Consider the following 26,166-nt stretch of genomic DNA (forward strand, 5'->3'; position numbering starts at 1 on the left):
TGGAGATTATAACAGAACATGGCCAAGATGTTCAAATGTTCATAAATGACCAGCATGGTCGAATAATAATAAGGCAGAACAGTTGAAACTGGAGCAGCAGCACGGCCAGGTGGACTGGGGACAGCAAGGAGTCATCATGTCAGGTAGTCCTGGGGCATGGTCCTAGGGCTCAGGTCCTCCGAGAGAGAGAGAGAGAGAGAGAGAGAGAGAGAGAAGAGAGAATTAGAGAACGCACACTTAGATTCACACAGGACACCGAATAGGACAGGAGAGGTACTCCAGATATAACAAACTGACCCTAGCCCCCCGACACATTAACTACTGCAGCATAAATACTGGAGGCTGAGACAGGAGGGGTCAGGAGACACTGTGGCCCCATCCGAGGACACCCCCAGACAGGGCCAAACAGGAAGGATATAACCCCACCCACTTTGCCAAAGCACAGCCCCCACACCACTAGAGGGATATCTTCAACCACCAACTTACCATCCTGAAACAAGGCTGAGTATAGTTATTCAAATTCAATTATATTAAATTATTTCTGTCTATAATAAACTATTTTTCATACATACATTTTTTCAGAAAATTTCAATTCCAAAATATATTCCAATTTATATTTTGAGAGAACCAAAAATGGTTATCTGCACAGCATACCATTAGCTTCTGCAACCAAAGCTTCAAGTTGCAAGAAAAAGCCAGGTGAGGTAAGATCACACAGGAAAGATCAACCAGGTCAGTACAGGTGAGTCCTACGTGATCTGATCCATGCATGCCACCATGACGGCAACTGCCAGGCCATGGACCAGCGCCGGCTGTACCATGCCTCCAGACTCAACGTTCTCGATCACTGGCACAAACACGATGAAGACGAAGAACATGGTGCCCACCACCTCTGACAGGCAAGGCTGGATAATGCGCTAAAACATGTTGGGAGGCCGAACCTTGGGAGACTTGGTGCCACTCATCAGAGTCGAGTCTCCCTCATCCAGCTCCGTTTTCTCTACTCCCATTGTGTCTGTCTGGTCTGACTGGACCTCAAGAGTCTGACTGAGTGTCTGGGATACAAGTGAACAACTTGTGATAATTTCTTGAAATGTATAATCACTGGTGATATTGTCTTATTGCCCCACTGACAATAAACCTTGGATATTTGAGCCATATTCTAGTCAGCACTTTGATGTCTTTCTGACAGAGGCTGTTCATACTAGTTCAACAAAGGACCTCTTAGCCTGAAGTAAACTTCAATTGCTAAATTGGCAAAGCTAAGGCGGACAGAGTTTAGAAGTGTATTGATCAAGGTAATTGTAGCATTATCTCACAGTTAAATGGGAGGACATTGTCAAGGTTGTCTACTCACAATGTTTTCTATATTGACATGCACTACATGACCAAAAGTATTTGGACACCTGATCATCGAACATCTCATTACAAAATCATGGGCATTAATGTGGAGTTGGTCCCCCATTTGCTGCTAGAATTTCCACTAGATCTTGAAACATTTGCTGCGGGGACTTGCTTCCATTAAGCCACAAAAGCATCAGTGAGGTTGGGCACAGATGTTGGGCGATTAGGCCTGGCTCGCAGTCGGCATTCCAATTCATCCCAAAGGTATTCGATGGGGTTGACGTCAGGGCTCTGTGAAGTTCTTCCACACCATTCTCGACAAACCATTTCTGTACGGACCTCGCTTTGTGCACTTTGGCATTGCCATGCTGAAACAGGAAAGAGCCTTCCCCAAACTGTTGCCACAAAGTTGGACGTACAGAATTGTCAAGAATGTCATTGTATGCTGTAGCGTTAACATTTCCCTTCACTGGAACTATGGGGCCTAGCCCAAACCATGAAAAACACCCTTAGACCATTATTCCTCCACCAAACTTTACAGTTGGCACTATTCATTCACTCAGGTAGCATTCTCCTGGCATCCATCAAACCCAGATGGTGAAGCGTGATTCATCACTCCAGAGAATGCGTTTCCACTGCTCCAGAGTCCAATGGTGGTGAGCTTTACACCACTCCAGCCAACGCTTGGCATTGCACATGAGGATCTAGGCTTGTGTGCGGCTGCTCGGCAATGGAAACACATTTTAATGAAGCTCCCGACAAACAGTTCTTGAGGCATGCTCAATGCTTCTTCAAATGCAGTTTGGAACTTGGTAGTAAGTGCTGCAACCAAGAACAGACTATTTTTACATATTATGTGCTTCAGCACTCAGTGGTCCAGTTCTGTGAGCTTTTGTGACCTACCACTTCGCGGCTGAGCCAATGCTGCTCCTAGACATTTCCACTTCACAATAACAGCACTTACATTTGAGCAGGGCAGCTCTAGCAGGGCAGAAATTTGACAAACTGACTTGTTGGAAAGGTGGCATCCAATGAGAGTGCCACGTTGAAAGTCACTGACCTCTTCAGAAAGGCCATTCTACTGCCAAGGTTAATCTATGGACCTTGCATGGCTGTGTGCTCGATTTTATACACCTGTCAGCAACGGGTGTGACTGAAATAACTGAATCCACTTATTTGAATGGGTGTCCACATATACAGTGGGGCAAAAAAGTATTTAGTCAGCCACCAATTGTGCAAGTTCTCCCACTTAAAAAGATGAGAGAGGCCTGTAATTTTCATCATAGGTACACTTCAACGATGACAGACCAAAAAAAAATTAAATCCAGAAAATCACACTGTAGGATTTTTTATGAATTTATTTGCAAATTATGGTGGAAAAATAAGTATTTGGTCAATAACAAAAGTTTATCTCAATACTTTGTTATATACCCTTTGTTGGCAATGACAGAGGTCAAACGTTTTCTGTAAGTCTTCACAAGGTTTTCACACACTGTTGCTAGTATTTTGGCCCATTCCTCCATGCAGATCTCCTCTAGAGCAGTGATGTTTTGGGGCTGTTGCTGGGCAACACGGACTTTCAACTCCCTCCACTTTCTCATTTTGTCTGTCATAGTTGAAGTGTACCTATGATGAAAATTACAGGCCTCTCTCATCTTTTTAAGTGGGAGAACTTGCACAATTGGTGGCTGACTAAATACTTTTTTGCCCCACTGTACAGTACCAGTCAAAATTTGGACACACCAACTCATTCAATGGTTTTTATTGAATGAGTTGGTGTCTTATAATATTTTCTACATTGTATAATACTAGTGAAGACATCAACACTATGAAATAACACACATGGAATCATGTAGTAACCAAAAAAGTGTTAAACAAATGTTATATTTGAGATTCTTCAAAGTAGCCACCCTTCGCCTTGATGACAGCTTTGCACACTCTTGGCATTCTCCCAACCAGCTTCATGAGGGATTCACCAGGAATGCATTTCAATTAACAGGTGTGACTTGTTAAAAGTTCAGTTATGGAATTCCTTTCCTTCTTAACACGTTTGAGCCAATCAGTTAAGTTAAGTTAGGGTTGGTATACAGAAGATAGCCCTATTTGGTAAAAGACCAAGTCCATATTATGTCAAGAACAGCTCAAATAAGCAAAGAGAAACAACAGTCCATCATTACTTTAAGACATGAAGGTCAGTCAATCTGGAAAATGTCAAGAACCATCAAGCAATGTGATGAAACTGGCTCTCAGGAAAGGAAGACCCAGAGTTACCTCTGCTGCAGAGGATAAGTTCATTAGAGTTACCAGCCTCAGAAATGGGCAATTACCTGCACCTCAGATTGCAGCCCAAATAAATGCTTCACAGAGTTCAAGTAACAAACACATCTCAACATCAACTGTTCAGAGGAGACTGCTTGAATCAGGTCTTCATAGTCAAATTGCTGCAAAGAAACCTCTACTAAAGGACACCAATAAGAGGAAGATACTTGCTTGGGCCAAGAAACATGAGCAATGGACATTAGACCGGTATAAACCTGTTCTTTACTCTGAGATTTCTGGTTCCAACCGCAGTGTCTTTGTGAGACGCAAACTAGGTAAACGGATGATCTCTACATGTGTGGTTCCCACCATGAAGCATGGAGGAGGGGGTGTGATGGTGTGGGGGTGGCTTTGCTGGTGACACTGTCAGTGATTTATTTAGAATTCAGGACACACTTAACCAGCATGGCTATCACAGCATTCAGCAGTGATATGCCATCCCATCTGGTTTGCACTTAGTGGGGACCATAATTTGTTTATCAACAGGACAATGACTCAAAACACTCCTCCAGGCTATGTAAGGGCTATTTGACCAGAAAGAAGAGTGACGGAATGCTGCATCAGATGACCTGGCCTCCACAATCACCCAACCTCAACCCAATTGAGATGGTATGGGATTAGTTGGACAACAGAGTGAAGGAAAAGCAACCAACAAGTGCTCAGCATATGTAGGAACTCCTTCAAGACTGTTGGAAAAGCATTTCAGGTGACTACCTCATGAAGCTGGTTGAGAGAATACCAAGAGTGTGCAAACCTGTCATCAAGGCAAAGGGTGGCTACTTTGAATAATTTTTATTTATTTAACCCTTTTTTGGTTACTACATGATTCCATATGTGTTATTTCATAGTTTATGTCTTCAACTGTTTTTCTACAATGTATAAAATAGTAAAAATAAAGAAAAACCCTTGAATGAATAGATGTGTCCAAACTTTTGACTGGTCCTGTGTATTTTATGTTTGAGACAATGTTAATGCATGGCAAATATGCATGGCAAATATGAAAACATTAAAAACATTTTTCGATATTGTCAATAAATCTTGTCAATTTATGCTATTTTGCACACCAGTATCACTGCTTGCACATCATCATCTGCTCATCTATCACTCCCGTGTTAATCTGCTAAATTGTAATAACTTTGCTACTGTGGCCTATTGATTGCCTTACCTCCTGACGCCATTTGCACACACTGTATATAGACTTTATTCTTTTTCTATTATGTTATTGACTGTACGCTTGTTTATTCCATGTGTAACTCTGTGTTGTTGTTTGTGTCGCACTGCTTTGCTTTATCTTGGCCAGGTCGCAGTTGTAAATGAGAACTTGTTCTCAACTAGCTCACCTGGTTAAATAAAGGTGAAATAAAAAATTTAAAAAATCATTTATGCATGCCAGTTGAAGTATGATTTAGAATTTATTTTATCAGTCAGTGAGTTCAATGCGTCTGTTGAGTTCAAAAAGTTATTACACCACCTATAGTGTAATAAAATAGTAAAAACGATTCATGTTTTCCATTAAAGACCTTTGAACCAAACATAAACAATGATTGATGGATTGAATGGCCAGACGTGACCATAGGTTTGAATGTACTGTACTTATGCAAATTGTTTTTGTTATACAGTACAGTTCAAAACAATATAATGTGTACGACAAGATGTGAAATACAAAAGTTCTGCAAGCTATAAAGGGAAATACAATATTTTGGAAGACAATGCCCTGTGTCTCCAAGATAACACTTTTACTTCAGAACAAGACGTGTCTTCTGGTCTCCAAACAACAACCTGTGTACAAAAATAGGAATTCAATGATAGTAAACAATACATGAATTACAATGCGATGACGCAATTCTCTCCTACTGACTGTATAGAGTATGATGTATGACAGGCTGAAACAGTATGGAAATGCTGTGCCATTTTATTGCCTCTAAGGTCACAATCTATGGTAGCAGGGTAATACGATCTATAAATAGGTGAGTAATGAAGGCTAGGTGTGCTGTATCCTACCTGACCAAGCTGCCAGTGATAAGGGCCCCTGCAACCGGTCCCACCCAGTAGATCCAGTGGTACTCCCAGTAGTTAGCCATCACTGCAGGGCCAAACGCCCGCGCTGGGTTCATACACCCTCCAGACACTGACCCGCTAAAAGACCAATGGGACAAACACATCTGGTTTCTATATTGATCGAACAATGCATTACATCAGATCAATACACGTAGTTAGTAGAATTAATGGTTATCAGACAGGCAGTGATGTCATCAGGCAGGCAGTGATGTCAATGCCAATGTTCTCTTTATTCCTGCTGTGTCATTTCTTGTTATTTTCGATAATGGCAAAGCAGGAATTAGTATTGAACCTGTTCTGCCGTGAACCCTTGTCATTTCAATACACCGTCTACCACGACAGGTCTCCATAGATTTGCTCAGCCCTTACCCAGCCAGTATATTAGCAGTCACAGTGAGCCCAATGCAAAGTGGGGCCAGTGGGGTACGGGTCCTGCCGTTGACGGCCCCCATACAGACCACAAGGGACAGGAAGAGGGTCATGACCATCTCTGCTACAGCGGCACTGCCGATGTTGCCACTGGTTTTAACCACGTTGAATGCTCCCCCTGCTGCACTGTCATAGCTGATGATGGAGTAAACTGCCTGTGGAATATCACAACATTTGAACGATTAAATTGGGTTTTTATTGTTTTTCTATTAGGATTAGATTGTGGTTTTATTGGGATTAGATTGGGATTAGATTGAGATTCTATTGGGATTAGACTGGGGGTTAATTGAGATTATATTGGGGTTTTATTGGGATTAAATTAGGGTTTTATTGGGATTATATTGGGGTTTATTGGTATTTTATTGGGATTAAATTGGGAATCTATTGGGATTCGACTGGAGTTTTATTGAGATTATATTGGGGTTTTATTGGGATTATATTGGGGTTTTATTGGAGTTTTATTGGGATTATATTGGGATTACATTGGGATTATATTGCCATTTTTTAATGTTCTTTGTTTGGATCCAAATGCTTGTGATTTTTTTTTAGACCTATTCTAATATCCAAGCTATTGACATTTTGATGCCATGAAAACAGCATATGGAGACTGGTTCTCACATAAATTTGTTTGCAATCATTCGAATCAGTTTGATAGTTTGTTACATTGCGTTATGGTAACTTGGTCTAGTTGGTTACATATTGTCAAACGTCAAATTAACTCAAATGCGTAGACTACGCAAAACTATGTGTGATGCAAGTAATTTGTTTAATGAACGAACATTCTCATGTTAAATACATCTATGATCATATGGAGCAACACTTGTGTGTACCTATCGTCATATTGCACTTGCTTTGCAACATGCGGTAGGAAATAACACAATAGTCGCTCTGTAATAACTGCAAGGTGCTGTTAAAAGGGGAGACTGGGGGCGGTTCTCTCATCATGGGTTGGTTGAATACGGGAGACTGGGGCTGGTTCTCTCATCATGGGTTGGTTGAAATGGGGAGGCTGGGGCTAGTTCTCATCAAAGGTTGGTTGAACAGGGGGACTGGGGCTGGTTCTCTCACCATGGGTTGGTTGAAAACGGCAGACTGGGCCTGGTTCTCTCATTATTGGTTGGTTGAATACGGTAGACTAGGGCTGGTTCTCTCATCATGGGCTGGTTGAATAGGGGAGACTGGGGCTGGTTCTCTCATCATGGGTTGGTTGAAGTGGGGAGACTGGGGCTGGTTCTCTCATCATGGGTTGGTTGAATATGGGAGACAGGGGCTGGTTGTCTCATCATGGGTTGGTTGAAGTGGGGAGACTGGTGCTGGTTCTCTCATCATGGGTTGGTTGAAGTGGGGAGACTGGGGCTGGTTCTCTCATCATGGGTTGGTTGAATATGGGAGACAGGGGCTGGTTCTCTCATCATGGGTTGGTTGAATATGGGAGACAGGGGCTGGTTCTCTCATCATGGGTTGGTTGAAGTGGGGAGACTGTGGCTGGTTCTCTCTTCACTGTTTGGTTGAAGTTAGGATACTGGGGCTGGTTCTCTCATCATGGGTTGGTTGTCACAGTATTTAGCCTATTTCTCCCAATCTGGAGTGTGCTGTGTAGCCTAGTAATTTTAAGGTTAATATGTGCAACTTCTTTGCAAGAGGTCATCCATCTTGACAATTTTTAGCAGCATCTCTAAACATTGACGAGCAGGGATTGTGTGTTTTAATATTGTAAACCCACAAGGATATGAACACATAACTAAACACTTTCCTGTAACACCCTGTTATTGGATATTCAACAATGCAGAACTAGTTGTTTTAAAAAAAACTTAAGTTTACAATTTTAATTGACTAAATAAAGGCTAATATACCTGGTTGCACAGCTGTAGGCCAAGATAACTGCGGACAAACACTTCTTGTAGCCATCATTGAACTTACTGCACCATTCTACTGGCAATTTGTCCCACTCTTCAGCAGCAAAATGTTCTAATTCTTCAATGTTTGATGGGTGCCCTCTCCCAACGTCTGGAATCTTCACTGGAAACTCCAGAACAGTCCAGCATTTCTTCTTGAACTATTCCTTGGGGCTCCTGCGTGGTGCAGCGGTCTAACACACTGCATCTCAGTGCTGGAGGTGTCACTACAGACACCCTGGTTCAAATCACAGGCCTTAATTGGAAGTCCCATAGGGCAGTGCACAATTGGCCTGGTGTTGGCTGTCATTGTAAATAATAATTTGTTCTTAACTGACTTGCCTAGTTAAATCAAATATTATAATAATACTTATGATATGTGTTTGGGGCCTTGTCCTGCTGGAAGACCCACAACCTTCAATGGAGACACTGGGTTGAACATTGTGCTATAATAAACCTTGATAATCTGCTGATTTCATGATGCCTTGTGCACGTTTAAGGGAATACTTTTATTCTGTACAGGCTTCCTTCTTTTCATTCTGTATTTATGTTAGCCACAGTTGGACTTCAATCAAGTTGTTGTGACCTCTCAAGGGTTATCAAAGGAAATTGGAAGCACTTGGCTTAATTTGGTGCATCATATCAAAGGGGGTGAATACTTGTGTAAAGGGTTATTTCTGAATTTCATTTTCAATAAAATTGCCAAAATGTCTAAAACATGTTTTCACTTTGTCATTATAGGATATTGTGTGAGATGGGTGAGTAAACGTATATATTTAATTGATTTTGAAAACAAGTCTTGGTATTCTCATTGTTTCAATTTTAGGAGTAGGCTATCTGTGAACAATGAATTGACATTGTTGAAAAGGGGAAAGGGAGAGCTGTAGCCTATTTCAAACTGATTTCTAAATTGTTGCTTGGACAAGACATGGAAATTAGGATCATAGGCAGGGGCAAAACTTTGGTTGGGGGGGGGGATAACCTGGCGGGGGGGTCTGTGTAGGACTTTTTTTGACCATCTAAAGCTCATTTCCTGCATTTCTACACAATCCAATATGTTGTGTCTATTTAGAACAAAAAGTAAGCACCAATGCCCACATTCATCAAGCTAGGTTAGAGATCATTATTAAACATGTTTGAGTGATTGATTGTCCATATTAATACAACCTCTGCTGAGGAGTATGTATGTCTGTAATAAAGCCCTACTGTGGGGCTCACACCTCATTCTGATTGGCTGGGCTTGCGTCCCCAGTGGGTGGGCCTGCGTCCCCAGTGAGTGGGCCTATGCCCTCCCAGGCACACCTATGGCTGCGCCCCTGTCCAGTCATGTCAAATCCATAGATTAGGGCCTAATGTATTTATTTAAATTAACTTATTTCCCTTCATGAACTGTAACTCAGCAAAAATCTTTTGTTCAGTATAATTCATGTCATAGGCCTCATAGTACTGTAGAGCTCTTTTTACTCGCACACAATATGTCCCTAAGGGTCCAACACCCTGCAGCGTCCCAACCCAACACAGCCCACTCAGCTTTAGGATCTTAGTGAAACATTCATTATTGGTTTTCGGGTGTGTTAGGCCAAGGCCAGAGTGACAACCCACAGGACGGCAAGTGCCAGGACTGAGCAGCCCAGCAGCTAGGGATTGCCTTAATAGATATCTCCTCTGACGTGGGCATGTTTTCAAAACAGATTCCTTTTGTCATACTGAATTCCATATAAGCTATCCAGACCTTATGAAAGTTGCCCAGTATACCATTAATCTAGTAATACATCAAATCTAGTGATACATAACTTGACATTTCTACCATCCATTGTGACATTGTGGGAGGATAACCAACCTTCTAAATAATGGCAATGCATTTCTTAGCTGCTATAAATGCTTGATTACACAGTTTCTTCTGATAACAGTCTCAAGTATCAACATTTCCAAGCAAACATAAACAGGGAGAAGGGAGAATCTGTAGACATGCTGAGATAAAATAACATACGTTGCCAGAATTCAGCCAGCCTTCACAAGACCATAACATATTGAAACATGTCCCCTTTTGTGTTTTACCCCTGCAGCAGAGGAATGACATTTCTGAGTGCATGTAATTCAGTTTCACTGGAATATAGTATGTTCTATGGATGGTGTTAAACTGCTGTAATTAATGTCTGAGATTATATGAACATGGCATGGCATTCAAACATATCTGTATCCATTCATCATCAATTACATCAGGTCTTTCTCACATTTTTGTTTGACATGTTTTGTGTCATACAGTTTGGAAATCAACTTTTGGATGTTTGTCAGACTGCCTTAAAATAGTTTCAATCTTTGAAGTATCTGGCTTGTCCACGTTTTCTGCAAATAATAGGGAATAAAGTGTTGCATCTGCAAAAATCCACCACAGCTCCATCACAGATTGGTCTTCCTTGGCTGCCTGACCCAATTTCTCAGCCTTGACGTACAGGTCATGCTACAACAGGCGACCAAGCACTCTGCGCACCAGGGACACATGCTCAGTGCGTGTAGCGGAGTACATCAAGATGTCATCAATATACACTACTACACCCTGCCCGTGCAGGTCCCTGAAAATCTCGTCTACAAAGGTTTGGACATGGCACTGACCGACAGTGTGACCTCTGCAGTCACAGATGGTGCACGAGTGGGAACCCCCTCCGGTCTCCCTGCGCACTGCCCCTCCCAGCTCCAGAGGTATCGGAGAGGGGGTGCGGGAGGATGGACCTACCAGACCCCGATCTGGACGTCCGCGAGTAGCCAGCAGGTTGTCCAGCCGGATGGACAGATCCACCAGCTGGTCGAAAGTGAGGGTGGTGTCTCTGCAGCTCCCAACAGACGTCCTTGCGTAGACTGCAACAATACTGGTCGATCAGGGCCCTGTCGTTCCATCCCGCGTCGGCAGCCAGGGTCCTAAACTCCAGGGCAAACTCCAGGGCGAACTCCTGGGCGCTCCTCGTCTCCTGCCTCAGATGGTAGAGGCGTTCACTCACCGCTCTCCCCTCGGGCGGGTGGTCGAAGACTTCCCGGAAACGGCAGGTAAACTCCTCAAACTGGTCCAACGCCGCATCTCCCTCTCTCCACACAGTGTTGGCCCATTCCAGGGCTCTCCCAGTGAGGCACGAGATGAGGGCAGACACCCTCTCACGGTCCGATAGAGCCAGGTGGACGGTGGCCAGATAAAGGTTCAACTGCAAAGGTTCAACTGCCCTCCCGTCGTACTCCTGGGGTAAGGAGAGACGGATTCAACTTGGTTCAGGCTGGAAAGGTGCGCTCAAGAGAGACCCCGGTTGGGCTGGTGGAGGTGCTGGAAAAACTCTCTGTCTCTCCCAGCAGTCCATAGTTTTGACAACGCGATCCATGGCGGTGCTAAGTTGGCAAAGCATTGCTGCATGCTCCTGGAAGCGCTCCTCCATCTCAATCTCAAAAACCTCAGAAAACCAAAGTATACAAAAATAACATAATAGGGTGCAAAACCCATCGCACACCAGGACAAATAACACACTTACATACAACAAACAATCTCTGACAAGGACGTGAGGGAAAACAGAGAGTTAAATACACAACATGTAATGAATGGTATTGGAACCAGGTGTGTAGGAAGACAAGACAAAACCAATGGAAAATGAAAAATGGATCACTGATAGCTAGAAGGTTGGTGACGTCGACCGCCGAACACCACCCAAACAAGGAGAGGGGCCGACTTCGGCGGAAGTCGTGACACTAAGATAGACTGCTGTCCTTTAGCTACTGTAGGTATACTCATCAATTCAAGTTGGAACTTTGATCATTCACTGAATATACTGCAAAATTCACCTGAGCTCTGTAGACTTGTCTTACCTGGCTGTCTGACACCTGCTCCGACACCTGTCACCATCTGATCCTGCTAAGACAATATGAGTGTTGTGTACTGACTGTGCACCAGTTAGTACACGGCAGGGTAGCCTAGTGGTTAGCGTGTTGGACTAGTAACCGAAAGGTTGCAAGTTCAAATCCCCAAGCTCACAAGGTACAAATCTGTCGTTCTGCCCCTGAACAGGCAGTTAACCCACTGATCCTAGGCCGTCAATGTTCTTAACTGACTTGCCAAGTTAAATAAAGGTTTAAAAAAAAATGTAGGGCAGTTTATTACTGTGTTTATGTGAAAAGTAGGGGATTAGCTAGGGAAACTGACAGATCAATAACTAATTACATTGCTATACTGACTAATAAAAACTCACATTGCACAGAAAAAACATCAGAATATGGGTCTTCAATCGTTTGGCTGCTAGTTTCATCATATGATTCAGGTCTAGTCTGATTGAGGCAAAAAGAATAGCTAACGTTAGCCAACATTTGGCCAGCTCTCTCTCTAACGATACATCAACTGGCGAAAGCTAGCCAAGTTAATTTACTTCTGTTGAAACAGGACAAAACTAAGGCTACAAAACATTTCCAGACACACAACAGCTGTTAGATAATAATAGTAACCACCTCATATCGCTATCTGCCAGATAACTAGAGTCTAGAGCTGACCTGGTTGTGGTTAGTTAGCTACTAGCTAGCTAATTGATTCACCTCAGTCGAGAGGGGATGAAACATTATCTAACGTTACATGTCAGTTACACTAGTTAATATCTCAGCACTGGAAACAACCACTAGTTAACTTTTTTTCCCCATAAGGTTAAACAGCAGTTACATCAGTCAACTAAAGAGTAGACAGTTTTGCTCTGCTTGCTTTAACAACTCAAAGAAAAAGCTCAACACACTGATAGCAGCTGCCTCTGTTCAACTCTCTTGTGCTGGTCCAGCCAGCCTTCCAGAAGCTTTGCCTTTCACAGATCCTGTCTGCACGCTTTGTGGTGTCTGCATGATCCTAAATCCAACTGACTGAAATCTCCAAAAAGCCTACCCGACCACTCTGAGGCATCCGCAAAGGTCCTAAAGAATTGCATTATTTGGTATCACATTGCAATGATAGGGGGGGGAACAAAAGTGCAATTTCAGAATGTAGGGGGGACATGACCCCCCTGTCCAAAGTGAAAGTAGCCTTTATGCTAAATTGGGAGTGATTATATAACAAATTCTACCTACAAGGTTTAAGCTGTTGAATTGTGTTATGAATATTGTTCTATCAAAATCAATATGACTATTTCTAAGAATGTAGGCTAAATGTATTCATTTCCAACAGACAGTGTGTTTAATGGATAACAACTCCAAAAGGAGGAGGCCCATTTCTTCGCCAATACCTATCTGACTAATCTCCACTCCATGGTGAAGGAAGTGTCTGATTAACTCCACCTTTCTTTGTTTGCTGAAATCCATACTTTTTCAAAAAATGTTAAGGAAATACCACCGACTTGTTGAGATTCAATTGGCACATGCTCATTTACGCTGAGTTGCCATTGTAGAGCAACAGCAATGAGCAAACAGTCGGTGGTTGTATTTGATTCTTGTTTTTAGAAAAAGTATTCATTTCAGCAAACAAAGTAACGCAACTACAGAGGACAAACAGGTACAAGGTAAACATTTCATAAGTACATTTTAAAAAAGTATTGACCTTGGGCGAAACGATGTAGTAGGAGCTGAATTCCACAATGCCTGGTCTCTGCTCCATTCCATTGGTGGAGTTCATCATAAACTTCCTTCATCATGGAGTGGAGTTTAGTCAGCTACCCAAGACCCTGCTTTCTTGTTTAAAATAGGTTCTTATGATATAGATATACCGTTGTTGAGAAATATACACAGTAAGAAGTGTGACAACCAGTCCCAGTCTCCCCTGCAGCTCCACAGGATGTGCTCATGAATGCACTGCTACTCACAAAATATTTCAGACCTATCAAGTTTTGACATTGCATCAAACAAACAACACTGCAGGCCTCTGGTTATTTTTATCTGTTTGGCCCTTACTGCATTCTCACCTGCAGTGAAGCACACCACATACAAATGGAATCAGACAGACTGTACTTTTGAGCGAACCACAGCGGTTGTTTGGTGTGCACTGCAGTTCATATTTACTCCTGTCCAAAAAAAACAAATTTAGGGGGTAATCACTCCAGAGTAAAAAAAATCCCCCGCTCTAAACAAACTTGATGTGAAAAGCCCCCTTACCTTTGCCAATCCAGCCCCAGTCATCCCCCCCACTATCTGTGAGAGTATATATGGCCCCAGTAGGATGACGTCCAGTCCTCCACTGACGCACACACTCACAGACACAGCTGGGTTGAAGTGGCCACCACTGAATTCAGACAGAATAACATGTTTAGTACTTGCTACTGATACTCATGCATTAGGAAAATCACACTGATAAAAGAGATTAATATACTTGTTATAACTAGAGCCCTGCCGATATGTTTTTTGTGGTCCGATACTGATTCCGACTTACTAAACTTACATAAATATGTGATATATGTGGCGATATACTGTTTTACAGCGGGGAATTAAAAAGTGTAATTTTCCACACTGAATTATCATAAATTGGCATCCAAAAGAGTAATTGTCCAATAAATATGCTTCAAATGTTGATTTCATACATTGTAACAATAATGACACATCATAAGAATGGCCACAAGGGTTCAGATCAGCATGAGATTCCCTTTTCATCCTATTTATTGAATATCGGTTATTGGTTGAGTTATTGCTGATACTGATACTGATAAAGCAGTAAAAGGGCCAATATCAGCCAATAATACCGATATATTGGTCAGACTCTAGTTATAGTAAATCTCAATTCATGAGAACATGACAAAAACATAGTCAAACTTTCTGACCTCAGAGTGAGATGTTACCAGGTGCCAGCATGTCCTTACCTGATCTCTCCCAGTACAGCGATAACAATTGCCAGCGCCAGCCCATGAGCCAGAGCGGGCTGGATGCTCCCCGGAACGCCGGCATTCTCAATAACAGACCCGCATCCCACGAAGATGAAGAGAGTGCATCCTAACACCTCAGCCAAGCACGGCTGGATAAATCTCTCAAAGGTGGTGACTATTTTCCTGGAGTTGATTACCCCTGAACCTGGCCCTGAGTCCCCAGTGTCAGTCCCAGCCACGGTGAAGAGCTCCGTCTTTGACTCTATCACAGACATATTGCTGACTACTGCTGCTCACTGTGTCACTTACACCTGCTCTGTCAACTGTTCAGCCAGAGTGTGACACACGCACTGATAAGAGTGCAGACACGACCGTCACATTAGGGTGGTCTCGGGATATGCGTGGGAGTATCGCCACAACGCCACCTCCCTTTGCTATGATAGCATGTTTTGGCACACATCCCCATATGTCCATAGTATTTAGCTGTAGCAGAAGTGGTTATTGTAGTGCATGACAGACTGATGATGGAATGCCTTACCAGTCGTACGTGCTATACAATGTGTGATATACATTTTTTTGGAGCTCCCTTGTCCCCATACTCCATAGTAGTTGCCACACAAGATTGCCTTGTGATCCCAGATGTCAGGGCACCTTTAGGGAGATATGGTGTGAACTCAGGAAAAGTTGGAAATAAATCTTTATTTTCACACATTGTATAGCCCGTACCAACTGGTAAGTAGGGTTGGATGGTATCCATATTTTCATATCGTCACACTGTCTTTGCTCATCCCGGGATTAATGGTATTATAATTTTAGTACACAAGGGGGGCGCTAAAAACGCAAAAAGCCCATTGGGTGTCTATTACCAGTATACTAACAAAATTAGCACAAGTAATTGCGAATTGCCATAGAGGCTGCAATCCATCTGTGACAATGTGACAGGTGAAATGAAGAACACAATGCTTTATCTGCTAAGGTATTGCACAAGTTGACTGCAGGTATTTACTTAAAAAGTATCTACAAATATGAATATTTATTGAAAAACGTTTCCAAATACCCCTGTATACGGTATACTGCCCGAGCCTACTGGTAAGGCCATTCCAGATTATAGATTTGCTATCAGTGATGGGAAAAGTTTAATCAGAAATAGGAAAACCAGTGGGCTGGTATAAATTGTTTTCAGGATAAAGGATTTCACCAATAGCGTCATTGTGCAAAAGAGTACGCTGCATCATCTGGATATGTGTGCAACAAAAGTTCAACATTCACCTTCTGCTGCCATTTCCGTCAGGCCATTTACACATAGTTTGACACATACAGTTTGACCCATTCGTTCGATAAATCCAACATATGCACCACACAGAACGCACTTTAAGATGACTGTACAACCATCAAGATGAATTGCCAGATCAAAAAGCAGATCCCTTTGTTTCTTGGTACCTAGAACTAGCAACTATGTTTTGTCCGGGTTTAAACGTAAACATTTGCCACCATCCACTTCCTTATGTCTGAAACACAGGCTTCCAGGGTTGGCAATTTTGGGCCTTCACCATGTTTCATCGAAATGTACAGATGTGTGTCATCCACATAGCATTGAAAGTAGACATTGTGTTTCCGAATGACATCACCAAGAGTTAGAATATACACTGTATAGTGAAAACAATAGTGGTCCTAAAACAGAACCTTGAGGAACACAGATGTTTATACATGTTACGAAACTTATCCCCCTAATGTTGATGTACTTTATGTCTAGGGGTCTTATGTTTAGTTAACTGGTCTGTAACCTGATTTAAGGAGTGCATCAATGTGAAATATCAGCATATGAGGACTGTGTTGAATGTACATGTGCCCAGGAAACGGCCAATTTACCAGGGTCCAGGCACAGCTCCTTCTTGACCTCTTGGTCGGCCAGCCAAGCGGATTATTATTTGTTCAGATGGTGACTAAAATAAATATACAAAAAATAAAACTACAAACATGCATGCCCAAACTAAAGAATATACAAAAAATAAAACTGCAAACAGGCATGCCCAAACTAAAGACTCAAAACATCTGCGACACTGACTGATGATCACCTAATTTCCTGCACCTAAGCATAAGACCCCTAGACATAAAATGTTTGTCTGCGCTACAGATGGCTATATTGGTCCGCTAATACAGGACTAGTAAAGGCCCAGGGCACTACTTTTTGGAAATCTTGTAAATATCTTTTGGAATATATTTTTTTATTAATATACAGTACCAGTCAAAAGTTTGGACATACCTAGCAATTCAAGGGTTTTTCTTTATTTTTACTATTTTTTACATTGTAGAATAATAGTGAAGACATCACAACTATGAAATAACACATGGAATCATGTAGAAACCAAAAAAGTGTTAAAGAAATCAAAATCTATTTTACATAATTCAAAGTAGCCTTCATGACAGCTTTGCACTCTTGGCATTCTCTCAATCAGCTTCATGAAGTCACCTAGAATTCTATTATCAGGTGTGCCTTGGTAAAAGTAAATTTGTGGAATTTCTTTCCTTCTTAATGAGTTTGAGCCAATCAGTTGTGACAAGGTAGGGGTGGTATACAGAAGATAGCCTTATTTGGTAAAAGACCAAGTCCATATTATGGCAAGAACAGCTCAAATAAGCAAAATAATGCAAAGACTGTGCAAGTGGTGTGTATTTTTACTAGGCACTATAATTCAGTGTTATAAACATCTCTCTAGCCTTACCATGTCTTCAGTGCTCTAGTGCTGCTATCTCTATCTCAGTGTACACAAGGTCATATTGGGTTAATGTTTCTCTGTAAAAACACAGGTCTGACCATCAGGACACAGTTCACAGAGGGCGACAGGCGAAACTCAAACATTTCCTTTCTGTGCCCTGTAACTCTAATGTGTCATCCATGTGGAAATGACATTGGACTTTCATGGTATCAAATGTACAGTTTGTAGACCACATGATGGTGGTCAGGTTTTCATACACAAATATTAAACACCTTATTCAACTGCCATAGACGTGCATTGTCATTTCATTGGTACTGTGGTATCACTTGCGAGGACTTGAAATTGCTCTGCTGAGTGAAAATGCCCTGTTTATTTCTTTCAGACAAGAATCCTAGTTACATGCAAATGTATCTATTGCTACTGTAAATCCAGCAATTGAATCAAACAGATCTGTTAAAGTGCATCCAAAGTATTAACTCCTAATTTCTATACATAAGAAAATATCTGTCTTAGCAATACATTTCTAAATAAACAAAATATTTCAGTTCACAACACAATGGCACATTAAATACTTGACAAATAAAAATAAATCTTCCTTTTACTTTTCTCTAACATCCAGCAAACCTGCTTTATGTTGTCTGAATGAACATTAAAAACAGACAGTGCAGAGCAGACAGATGGATAAAATGAAACGAAGGCTAGGGCTTATGTCCTTAAGCTACCAGTGTCTTGTCATTCATACAGTGCATTCGGAAAGTATTCACACCCCTTGGACATTTTCCACATTTTGTTACATTACACCCTTATTCTAAAATCAAAAAATCCCCCCTCATCAATCTACACACAATACCGCATAATGACAAAGCAAAAACAGTTTTTATTTGAAATATGCTAATTTATTCCCCCAAAAACTGAAATATCACATTTACATAAGTATCCAGACCATTTACTCAGTACTTTGTTAAAGTACCTTTGGCAGCGATTACAGCCTTGAGTCTTCTTGGGTATGACGCTACAAGCTTGGCACACCTGTATTTGGGGAGTTTCTCCCATTCTTTTCTGCAGATCCTCTCAAGCCCTGTTAGGTTAGGCACAGCTATTTTCAGGTCTCTCCAGAGATGTTCGATCGGGTTCAAGTCCGGGCCACTCAAGGATATTCAAAGACTTGTCCCGAAGCCACTAGCGCGTTGTCTTCTTGGAAGATGAACCTCCACCCCAGTCTGAGGTCTTGAGCAGGTTCAAGTCCATAACGAAGGGTCTGAATACTTATGTCAATAAGGTATCTGTTTTTTATAAATTTGAAAACATTTCTAAAAACATGTTTTTGCTTTGTCATTATGGGGTATTGTGCGTAGATTGATGAGGAAAAAAATGTATGTAATCAATTTTAGAATAAGGCTTTAACATAACAAAATGTGGAAAATGTCATTGGGTCTGAATACTTTCCGAATGCACTGTATCACACTTCCAGCAGAAACATCCCTTCTCTTCACAAAAGCATGTTGGGAGACAGTGGTTGCTCTTATGGGATGCAACGGAAACACATTCAGTAGAATTCTGCTGATGCCATGCATTTCCCACAGAGCAGACAAGGCTTGAGTCTGATGTGAAGGTGTTGTTGGGTTTTTTCTCTCCTCTCTTGATAGTGTTGGTCATGGCACAGAGAAAGAGGCTTAAGACAAGACAGTCCAGGTTCAGAAAGCAACTTGTGAGACTCCTGGAACAAGCAGACAATAGTGTCATTGGTCACCTTGTCATGAACAGCGATAGAAATAAAACAATGTTCTGTATCCAAATGTACAGACTTACAAATAATGTGTATGTGACTAATCTAACCCATATGTACCTGCTTGAACTTGTCCTTGGTGGCCCAGCAGATACTGAGTGTTGGAGAAGCTGCTGCAGAAGTTCCTTTTCATCCAGAAACTCCAGATGCTCTATTCTCTATAAACAAAGGTGGAGAAACATATTAGAGCTAAACTTCGTGAAAACGGAGGAATAACATGAGATGTACCATTTGCCTACTGTATGTAACGGACTTTGTTTTACCTTGCCCCGTCATCCTGAGGTATAACACTGTACACAGTCATCATATCCAGAGCATCTACATTCTCCCAGCCCGTCTTTAGGAAGTGCACTTTCTACTAATGCAAACATGTTCCACTTCAGGGAATGTCTTGCACAAAATCAACACTTGGGATTTGTCGTTTAATTGTCATGATTTAGTACTCATACTGGCAGTAAATGAAATAATGTTTTCACATTATTTAGCTTGAAAAGCTGGTGAATGGCAGGTTCAATAGCTGCTTCCTGGGCTTAAATGAGAGTCGCCATATCAACGTCTCCGGTAAGGCCCAGATTCTAGTTCAGTGTTTGGGGTGACATTTGATCAATTTCCAATATTTAATATTTCCAAGCAAAGGATAATAATGAGTGAAAAATGTTACAGAGGCAGGTAGCCTAGCGGTTAAGAGCATTGGGCCAGTAAACGAAAGGTCGCTGGTTCGAATTGCCGAGCGGACTAGGTGAAAAATCTGTCGATGTGCCCTTGAACAAGGCACGTGACACTAAATGTTCCTGTAAGTTGTTCTGGATAAGAGCATCTGCTAAATGACTACAATGTAAACTTTCTAAAGCAAGCAAACCTCTTGACTAAGTGACTTCATAAGTCTTCGGCCCTGAGACCGTGGTTTGGTTTCAGACTGTGAGAAATCAGGAGACTGACGCAGCTGTTGTAAACACAGATTTGGGATCTCCTAATCAGAACAGTGTTCCTCAGCATTTGCGTCACAATGTGTACCTTATCTAACCATGCCCCATTATCAGTGCTTCCTTTATATTTATCTGTAACGTCCCTTCAGATCTATCAAAAAGGTGTGTTGTTGTAAGGCTGTTGTATAATTGCTAGAGGGTTGAGGGTACTGTACTTGGGATTCCAATGACTGACATTCATTTTCATCTTAATTTCGTCAAAATCTCTGACATAACACCACATCCATAGAGCCTTCGGCACAAGTGGAGGCCATTTCAGAAGACACTTGAATCCACAGAGAACTCATTCTAACGTAGTCGAGGCTTGGGTGGTGGACCAGACCTCACAGGAAGCCGTGAATATATGCACTTAAACAGTATGAATACAATTCTTGTAAACGGAACAGGGCTTTCCAAGTCTCATAGGCTGAGATCAAAGTAGATGGGGTTCTTTGACACACAGATGAAAAACAATGGAAAATCAAAGAGCACCCAAGTACAGTTGAAGTTGGAAGTTTACATACACTTAGGTTGGAGTCATTAAAACTTGTTTTTCAACCACTCCACAAATTTCTTGTTAACAAGCTATAGTTTTGGCAAGTCGGTTAGGACATCTACTTTGTGCATGACACAAGTAATTTTCCCAACAATTGTTTACAGATTATTTCACATATAATTCACTGTATCACAATTCCAGTGGGTCAGAAGTTTACATACACTAAGTTGACTGTGCCTTTAAACAGCTTGGAAAATTCCAGAAAATGTCATGGCTTTAGAAAATTCTGATAGGCTAATTTAATAATTTGAGTCAATTGGAGGTGTACCTGTGGATGTATTTCAAGGCCTACCTTCAAACTCAGTGCCTCTTTGCTTGACATCATGGGAAAATCAAAATAAATCAGCCAAGACCTCAGAAAAAGAATGGTTTACTTCCACAAGTCTGGTTCATCCGTGGGAGCAATTTCCAAATGCCTGAAGGGACCACGCTCAACTGTACAAACAATAGTACGCAAGTATAAACACCATGGGACCACGCAGCAGTCATACCACTCAGGAAGGAGGCGCGTTCTGTCTCCAAGAGATAAACGCACTTTGGTGCAAAAAGTGCAAATCAATCCCAGAACAACAGCAAAGGACCTTGTGAAGATGCTGGAGTAAACGGGTACAAAAGTATCTATATACACAGTAAAACGAGTCCTATATCAAAATAACCTGAAAGGCCGCTCAGCAAGGAAGAAGCCACTGCTCCAAAACCGCCATAAAAAAGCCAGACTACGGCTTGCAACTGCACATGGGGACTTTTTGGAGAAATGTCCTCCAGTCTAATGAAACAAAAATACAACTGTTTGGCCATAATGACCCTTGTTACGTTTGGAGGAAAAAGGGGGAGGCTTGCAAGACAAAGAACAACATCCCAACCGTGAAGCACGGGGGTGGCAGCATCATGTTGTGGGGGTGCTTTGCTGCAGGAGGGACTGGTGCACTTCACAAAACAGATGACATGAGGTAGGAAAATGATGTGGATATCTTGAAGCAACATCTCCAAACATCAGTCAGGAAGTTAAAGCTTGGTCGCAAATGGGTCTTCCAAATGGACAATGACCCCAAGCATACTTCCAAAGTTGTGGCAAAATGGCTTAAGGACAACAAAGTCAAGGTATTGGAGTGACCATCACAAAGCCCTGACCTCAATCCAATAGAAAATTTGTGGGCAGAACTTAAAAAGTGTGCGTGAGCAAAGAGGCCTACAAACCTGACTCCGTTACACCAGCTCTGTCAGGATGAATGGGCCAAAATTCACCCAACTAATTGTGGGAAGCTTGTGGAAGGCTACCCGAAATGTTTTTCCCAAGTTAAACAATTTAAAAGGCAATGCTACCAAATACTAATTGAGTGTATGTAAACCTCTGACCCACTGGAAATGTGATGAAAGAAATAAAAGCGGAAATAAATAATTCTCTACTATTATTCTGACATTTCACATTCATAACATAAAGTAGTGATCCTAACTGACCTAAAACAGGGAATTTTTACTAGAATTAAATGTCAGGAATTGTGAAAAACTGAGTTTAATGACCTAAGGCTCGTATTTCTGTGTGTTATTATGTTATAATTAAGTCTATGATTTGATATTTGATAGAGCAGTCTGACTGAGCGGTGGTAGGCAGCAGCAGGCTCGTAAGCATTCATTCAAACAGGACTTTCGTGCATTTGCCAGCAGCTTTTCGGTGTGCTTTTAGCATTGAGCCGTTTATGACTTCAAGCCTATCAACTCCCGAGATTAGGCTAGTGTAACTGATGTGAAATGGCTAGCTAGTTAGCGGGGTGCGCGCTAATAGCGTTTCAATCGGTGACGTCACTCGCTCTGAGTAGTTGTTCCCCTTGCTCTGCAAGGGCCGTGGCTTTTATGGAGCGATGGGTAACGATGCTTCGAGGGTGGCTGTTGTCGATGTGTCCCTGGTTCGAGCCTAGGTAAGGGCGAGGAGAGGGACGGAAGCTATAATGTTACACTGGCAATACTATAGTGCCTATAAGAACATCCAATAGTCAAAGGTATATGAAATACAAATGGTATAGAGAATTATTCCTATAATAACTACAACCTGAAACTTCTTACATGGAAATATTGAAGACTCATGTTAAAAGGAACCACCAGTTTTCATATGTTCTCATGTTCTGAGCAAGGAACTTAAACGTTAGCTTTTGTACATGGCACATATTGCACTTTTACTTTTTCCCTAACACTTTTGTTTTTGCCTTATTTAAAACAAATTTAACATGTTCCATTATTTATTTGAGGCTAAATTGTTTAGATTGATGTATTATATTAAGCTAAAATAAAAGTGTTAATTCGGTATTGTTGTAATTGTCATTACAAATAAATAAATTGGCCGATTAATCAGTATAGTCTTTTTTTTGGTCCTCCAATAATCGGTATCGACATTGAAAAATCATAATCGGTCGACCTCTACTTCTACTGACTGCGGAACATTCGGCCTCGTTGGCCAAGACCATAAATACGAGTTAGGTACAGTGACAAACATATTGTATTGTATTGCTACAGCACAACTGCTGATGCACTGATACAGCCGTATACTGCTATTTCAATTGGCTAGACTCTTGCAAAGCTGTCCAACAAAATATTAAAACATATTCAATATGTTATTTTCACTGACTCTGGGTTGAGGTGGAACTTCTTCAGTTTGTCATCTAGGCCTGGGATGTCCCTGAGGTCAGCACTGATGATGCAGTGCCTGTTGGAGTCTAGGCTGTGGCCATCTGAAACACACACAGACAATACAAATGAAGACTAAGTGAAAATCAAATGTCACCATAAGAGACAATCCCATTCAGTTATCATGTTGATTTGTATCAGTCAATGTCTTTAACATCATTACTTAGTAATAATGAATCTGTGGAATAGGTCTCAATGAGAGGTTTTGACAGCAGTGGTTTTGTCCCGAAGAGGTGCACAACATTATAACTACACATTAAGGTGTGTTTCTTATTAGAGATGATCTCACTACAAGTTTAGCTGGACAGGCTCTGCCTCCCTCTACAGGTCAATTTCTGACATTACTGAGACCACAATTATGTCAAAACAAATAAAACTGTGATCTATATGAAGTTTTCTAAAGAGGAAAAATAAAACTGCTTACTTTTTGTTGTGTATTTTCCTGCCAGCAATCATCGGAAAGTCGACTTGGTTTCGAGGTTTTCATCCTAAAAACACAAATATGACAAACAAATGACAATGAAAATACAAACCAAGGACAAGCATGGACTGTACTGTAAAATAAATGCATTTGTTTAATGGGATTATTAGACCAGTACCTTTAACCTCCAGAAAGTGGTGTCCAGCCCTGCCCCCAGGTTCACTATCTGACAGTTACACACCGTCTTCTTGAGGAAGGCATCCAGGTGGTTCATTCCCCGCAAACAGGCATAGTAACCTAACAGAAGACAACAGAGATTTAGTAACATAGTATGAAGCAGACCTTCTTCAAGCTAGTTATTATTTTTATTTTTTTACAAATGTGTTTTTGGCTCTGGCCGATATATACATGGACTTGCCTCAGTTGATTTCTGGAGCCCTTCGTTCTCCTACTGGCCTCACAAAATACTGGACATAGGGGTCTGTCCAGTAGCCTTTACTGGTTGCATATCTGAAAATCAAACAAATGGTAAGTATAACATGCCCAAATGCAGTATAAAAAATAATATGCTTCCATTTATGACGGGATAAGAGAAAAGTAATATTGAATGATTAAATATGGGCGTGTCATTTACTGTGTACAATCTGAATAAATACTAAAGGCAGGCTGGCTGCTTCTCCGAAGGGAGGCAATTGACTTGTTGCATTCGCATACAATGTTGCAATTCGGATCACCTAGCTAAGCAGCAGCTTGTACATTTGAAAAACAGCTTCTACAACACCACATGCATCAGCTGTTCCAATGTGGCTAACATTGGTTAGCTTTGACCGTTGCTTCGCAGCCGAGCAAAAATCTTTACCGGGCAGGTGGTCAAACTCAAGTAGATGGACGAGGTTGATATAATTAGCAACAGTTAAATAATGTACTGTATGTCACAATTTATGCAAGAAATTCTGAGCTAAGCTGAAGTAGCCTGTCTTCAACTTCCGGCATATACAGTATATTTACCCACAATGCAACGCTCAATTCATTTTCCTACGTTTTCATTGGCCTAGTCTCTATCCGCCACAACCAATACACGAAATGCATTAAAACGATATTAGATATCTATTTTACGTCTGCTACGTTAGGTTACATCTCAACAGATCTGGGATTGTTACAATGTGTAATATTAGAGACGCATCAAATGTACTTGGGATTGTTATAATGTATTGTAATGACCTGGCTAGCTCATAAAGGAACAATTGTCCAGACAGAAAATTGAGTTTACGAATTTACGGTTTATTAACCAAACTCCACACAGGCTACAGTTTGGCCGCAGCCCACGCCAAATAAATGAAAGACACCCTATAAAACAACCGTGACCTTCTCTTGCGAAGACCAGACGTAAGAGAGAGAACAATGGCTAAACATGGTCTTAACATGCAATGCTCCAGCCCCCTGCCAAGCCCCCATGCCAACTCCACTAACCACCAGGATGCCCGGCTTCAGAACATTCCAGGCATTCTCGTGATTGGCAGATAGCAGGTTGATTGGCATGTCGGACACCGCGAACACTGGGTGCTGCTAAGTACAACACAACCAACTAATAGCATAACACATAACACACAGCTGTCTGTGCGGGTCGCTACACTATCAAGCATATTCTATGTCCAGCGGCGACCCGTCATTCATTTTTTTTTAGGCTTGTCTGTTTTGCATGTTATTTTGGTATATCACTTATCACATATTATTTTGGCATGTCACATATCAGTTTTCAAAAAATGTAAAAAATAAAATAGTTAATAAAGCCGCATGCAAACATGGTCTCTTTTTTGTTTTCTTGAGTAAGGGAGCTCCAAAATGCAGGTGTTTCAGCCTAGAACAGTCCTTTCTGTGGTGGGGCAAACCAGCAGAAAATACGGAGCTTTGCGCAATGATTGGCTCAGTGTTCTGTCACTCATAAGGACACTACGTCACTGCCAAGGGTAGAGCTCGAAAAAAATTCAAGCTCCTTGGGTGCTGCCATAGAGTTACATTAGAAGTGCCCATCCAAGTAGGCTCAAGGTCATTGGCCCTAGATAAAATGACATCAAATCACGTTATATCTACAGTAGCTTTGATTGGAATGATAATGTCAACATCATACTTTCAAAATCTTAGCTAGCAGTCATCATCATGAATGAAGTTGACAATCTACTGGAAAATCCTTTTTAATCCTTGT

The 26,166-nt window shown here is 41.5% G+C and overlaps 1 protein-coding gene and 1 long non-coding RNA gene across 2 annotated transcripts; both read right to left on the reverse strand.

Annotated features, from left to right (window-relative positions):
• Positions 1-5,062: 5,062 nt before the first annotated feature.
• On the reverse strand, positions 5,063-15,218 carry LOC112258922 (aquaporin-8). Its single transcript, XM_024433576.1, has 5 exons — positions 14,837-15,218; positions 14,139-14,265; positions 6,091-6,305; positions 5,665-5,799; positions 5,063-5,442 (listed from the first exon to the last, which is right to left on the reverse strand). The coding sequence occupies exons 1-5, from the start codon at positions 15,112-15,114 to the stop codon at positions 5,400-5,402; spliced, it is 798 nt and encodes a 265-aa protein (XP_024289344.1). The 5' UTR covers positions 15,115-15,218; the 3' UTR covers positions 5,063-5,399.
• A 3,680-nt stretch (positions 15,219-18,898) lies between these two features.
• Positions 18,899-24,262, reverse strand: LOC112261256. The gene is made up of 5 exons (XR_006080149.1): positions 24,142-24,262; positions 23,967-24,030; positions 23,484-23,586; positions 19,403-19,500; positions 18,899-19,273 (listed from the first exon to the last, which is right to left on the reverse strand). It is a non-coding gene; the product is annotated as an uncharacterized LOC112261256 (long non-coding RNA).
• Positions 24,263-26,166: the final 1,904 nt, after the last annotated feature.

The sequence above is a fragment of the Oncorhynchus tshawytscha genome, linkage group LG27 (assembly GCF_018296145.1).
Source record: "Oncorhynchus tshawytscha isolate Ot180627B linkage group LG27, Otsh_v2.0, whole genome shotgun sequence".
Taxonomy (NCBI): domain Eukaryota; kingdom Metazoa; phylum Chordata; class Actinopteri; order Salmoniformes; family Salmonidae; genus Oncorhynchus; species Oncorhynchus tshawytscha.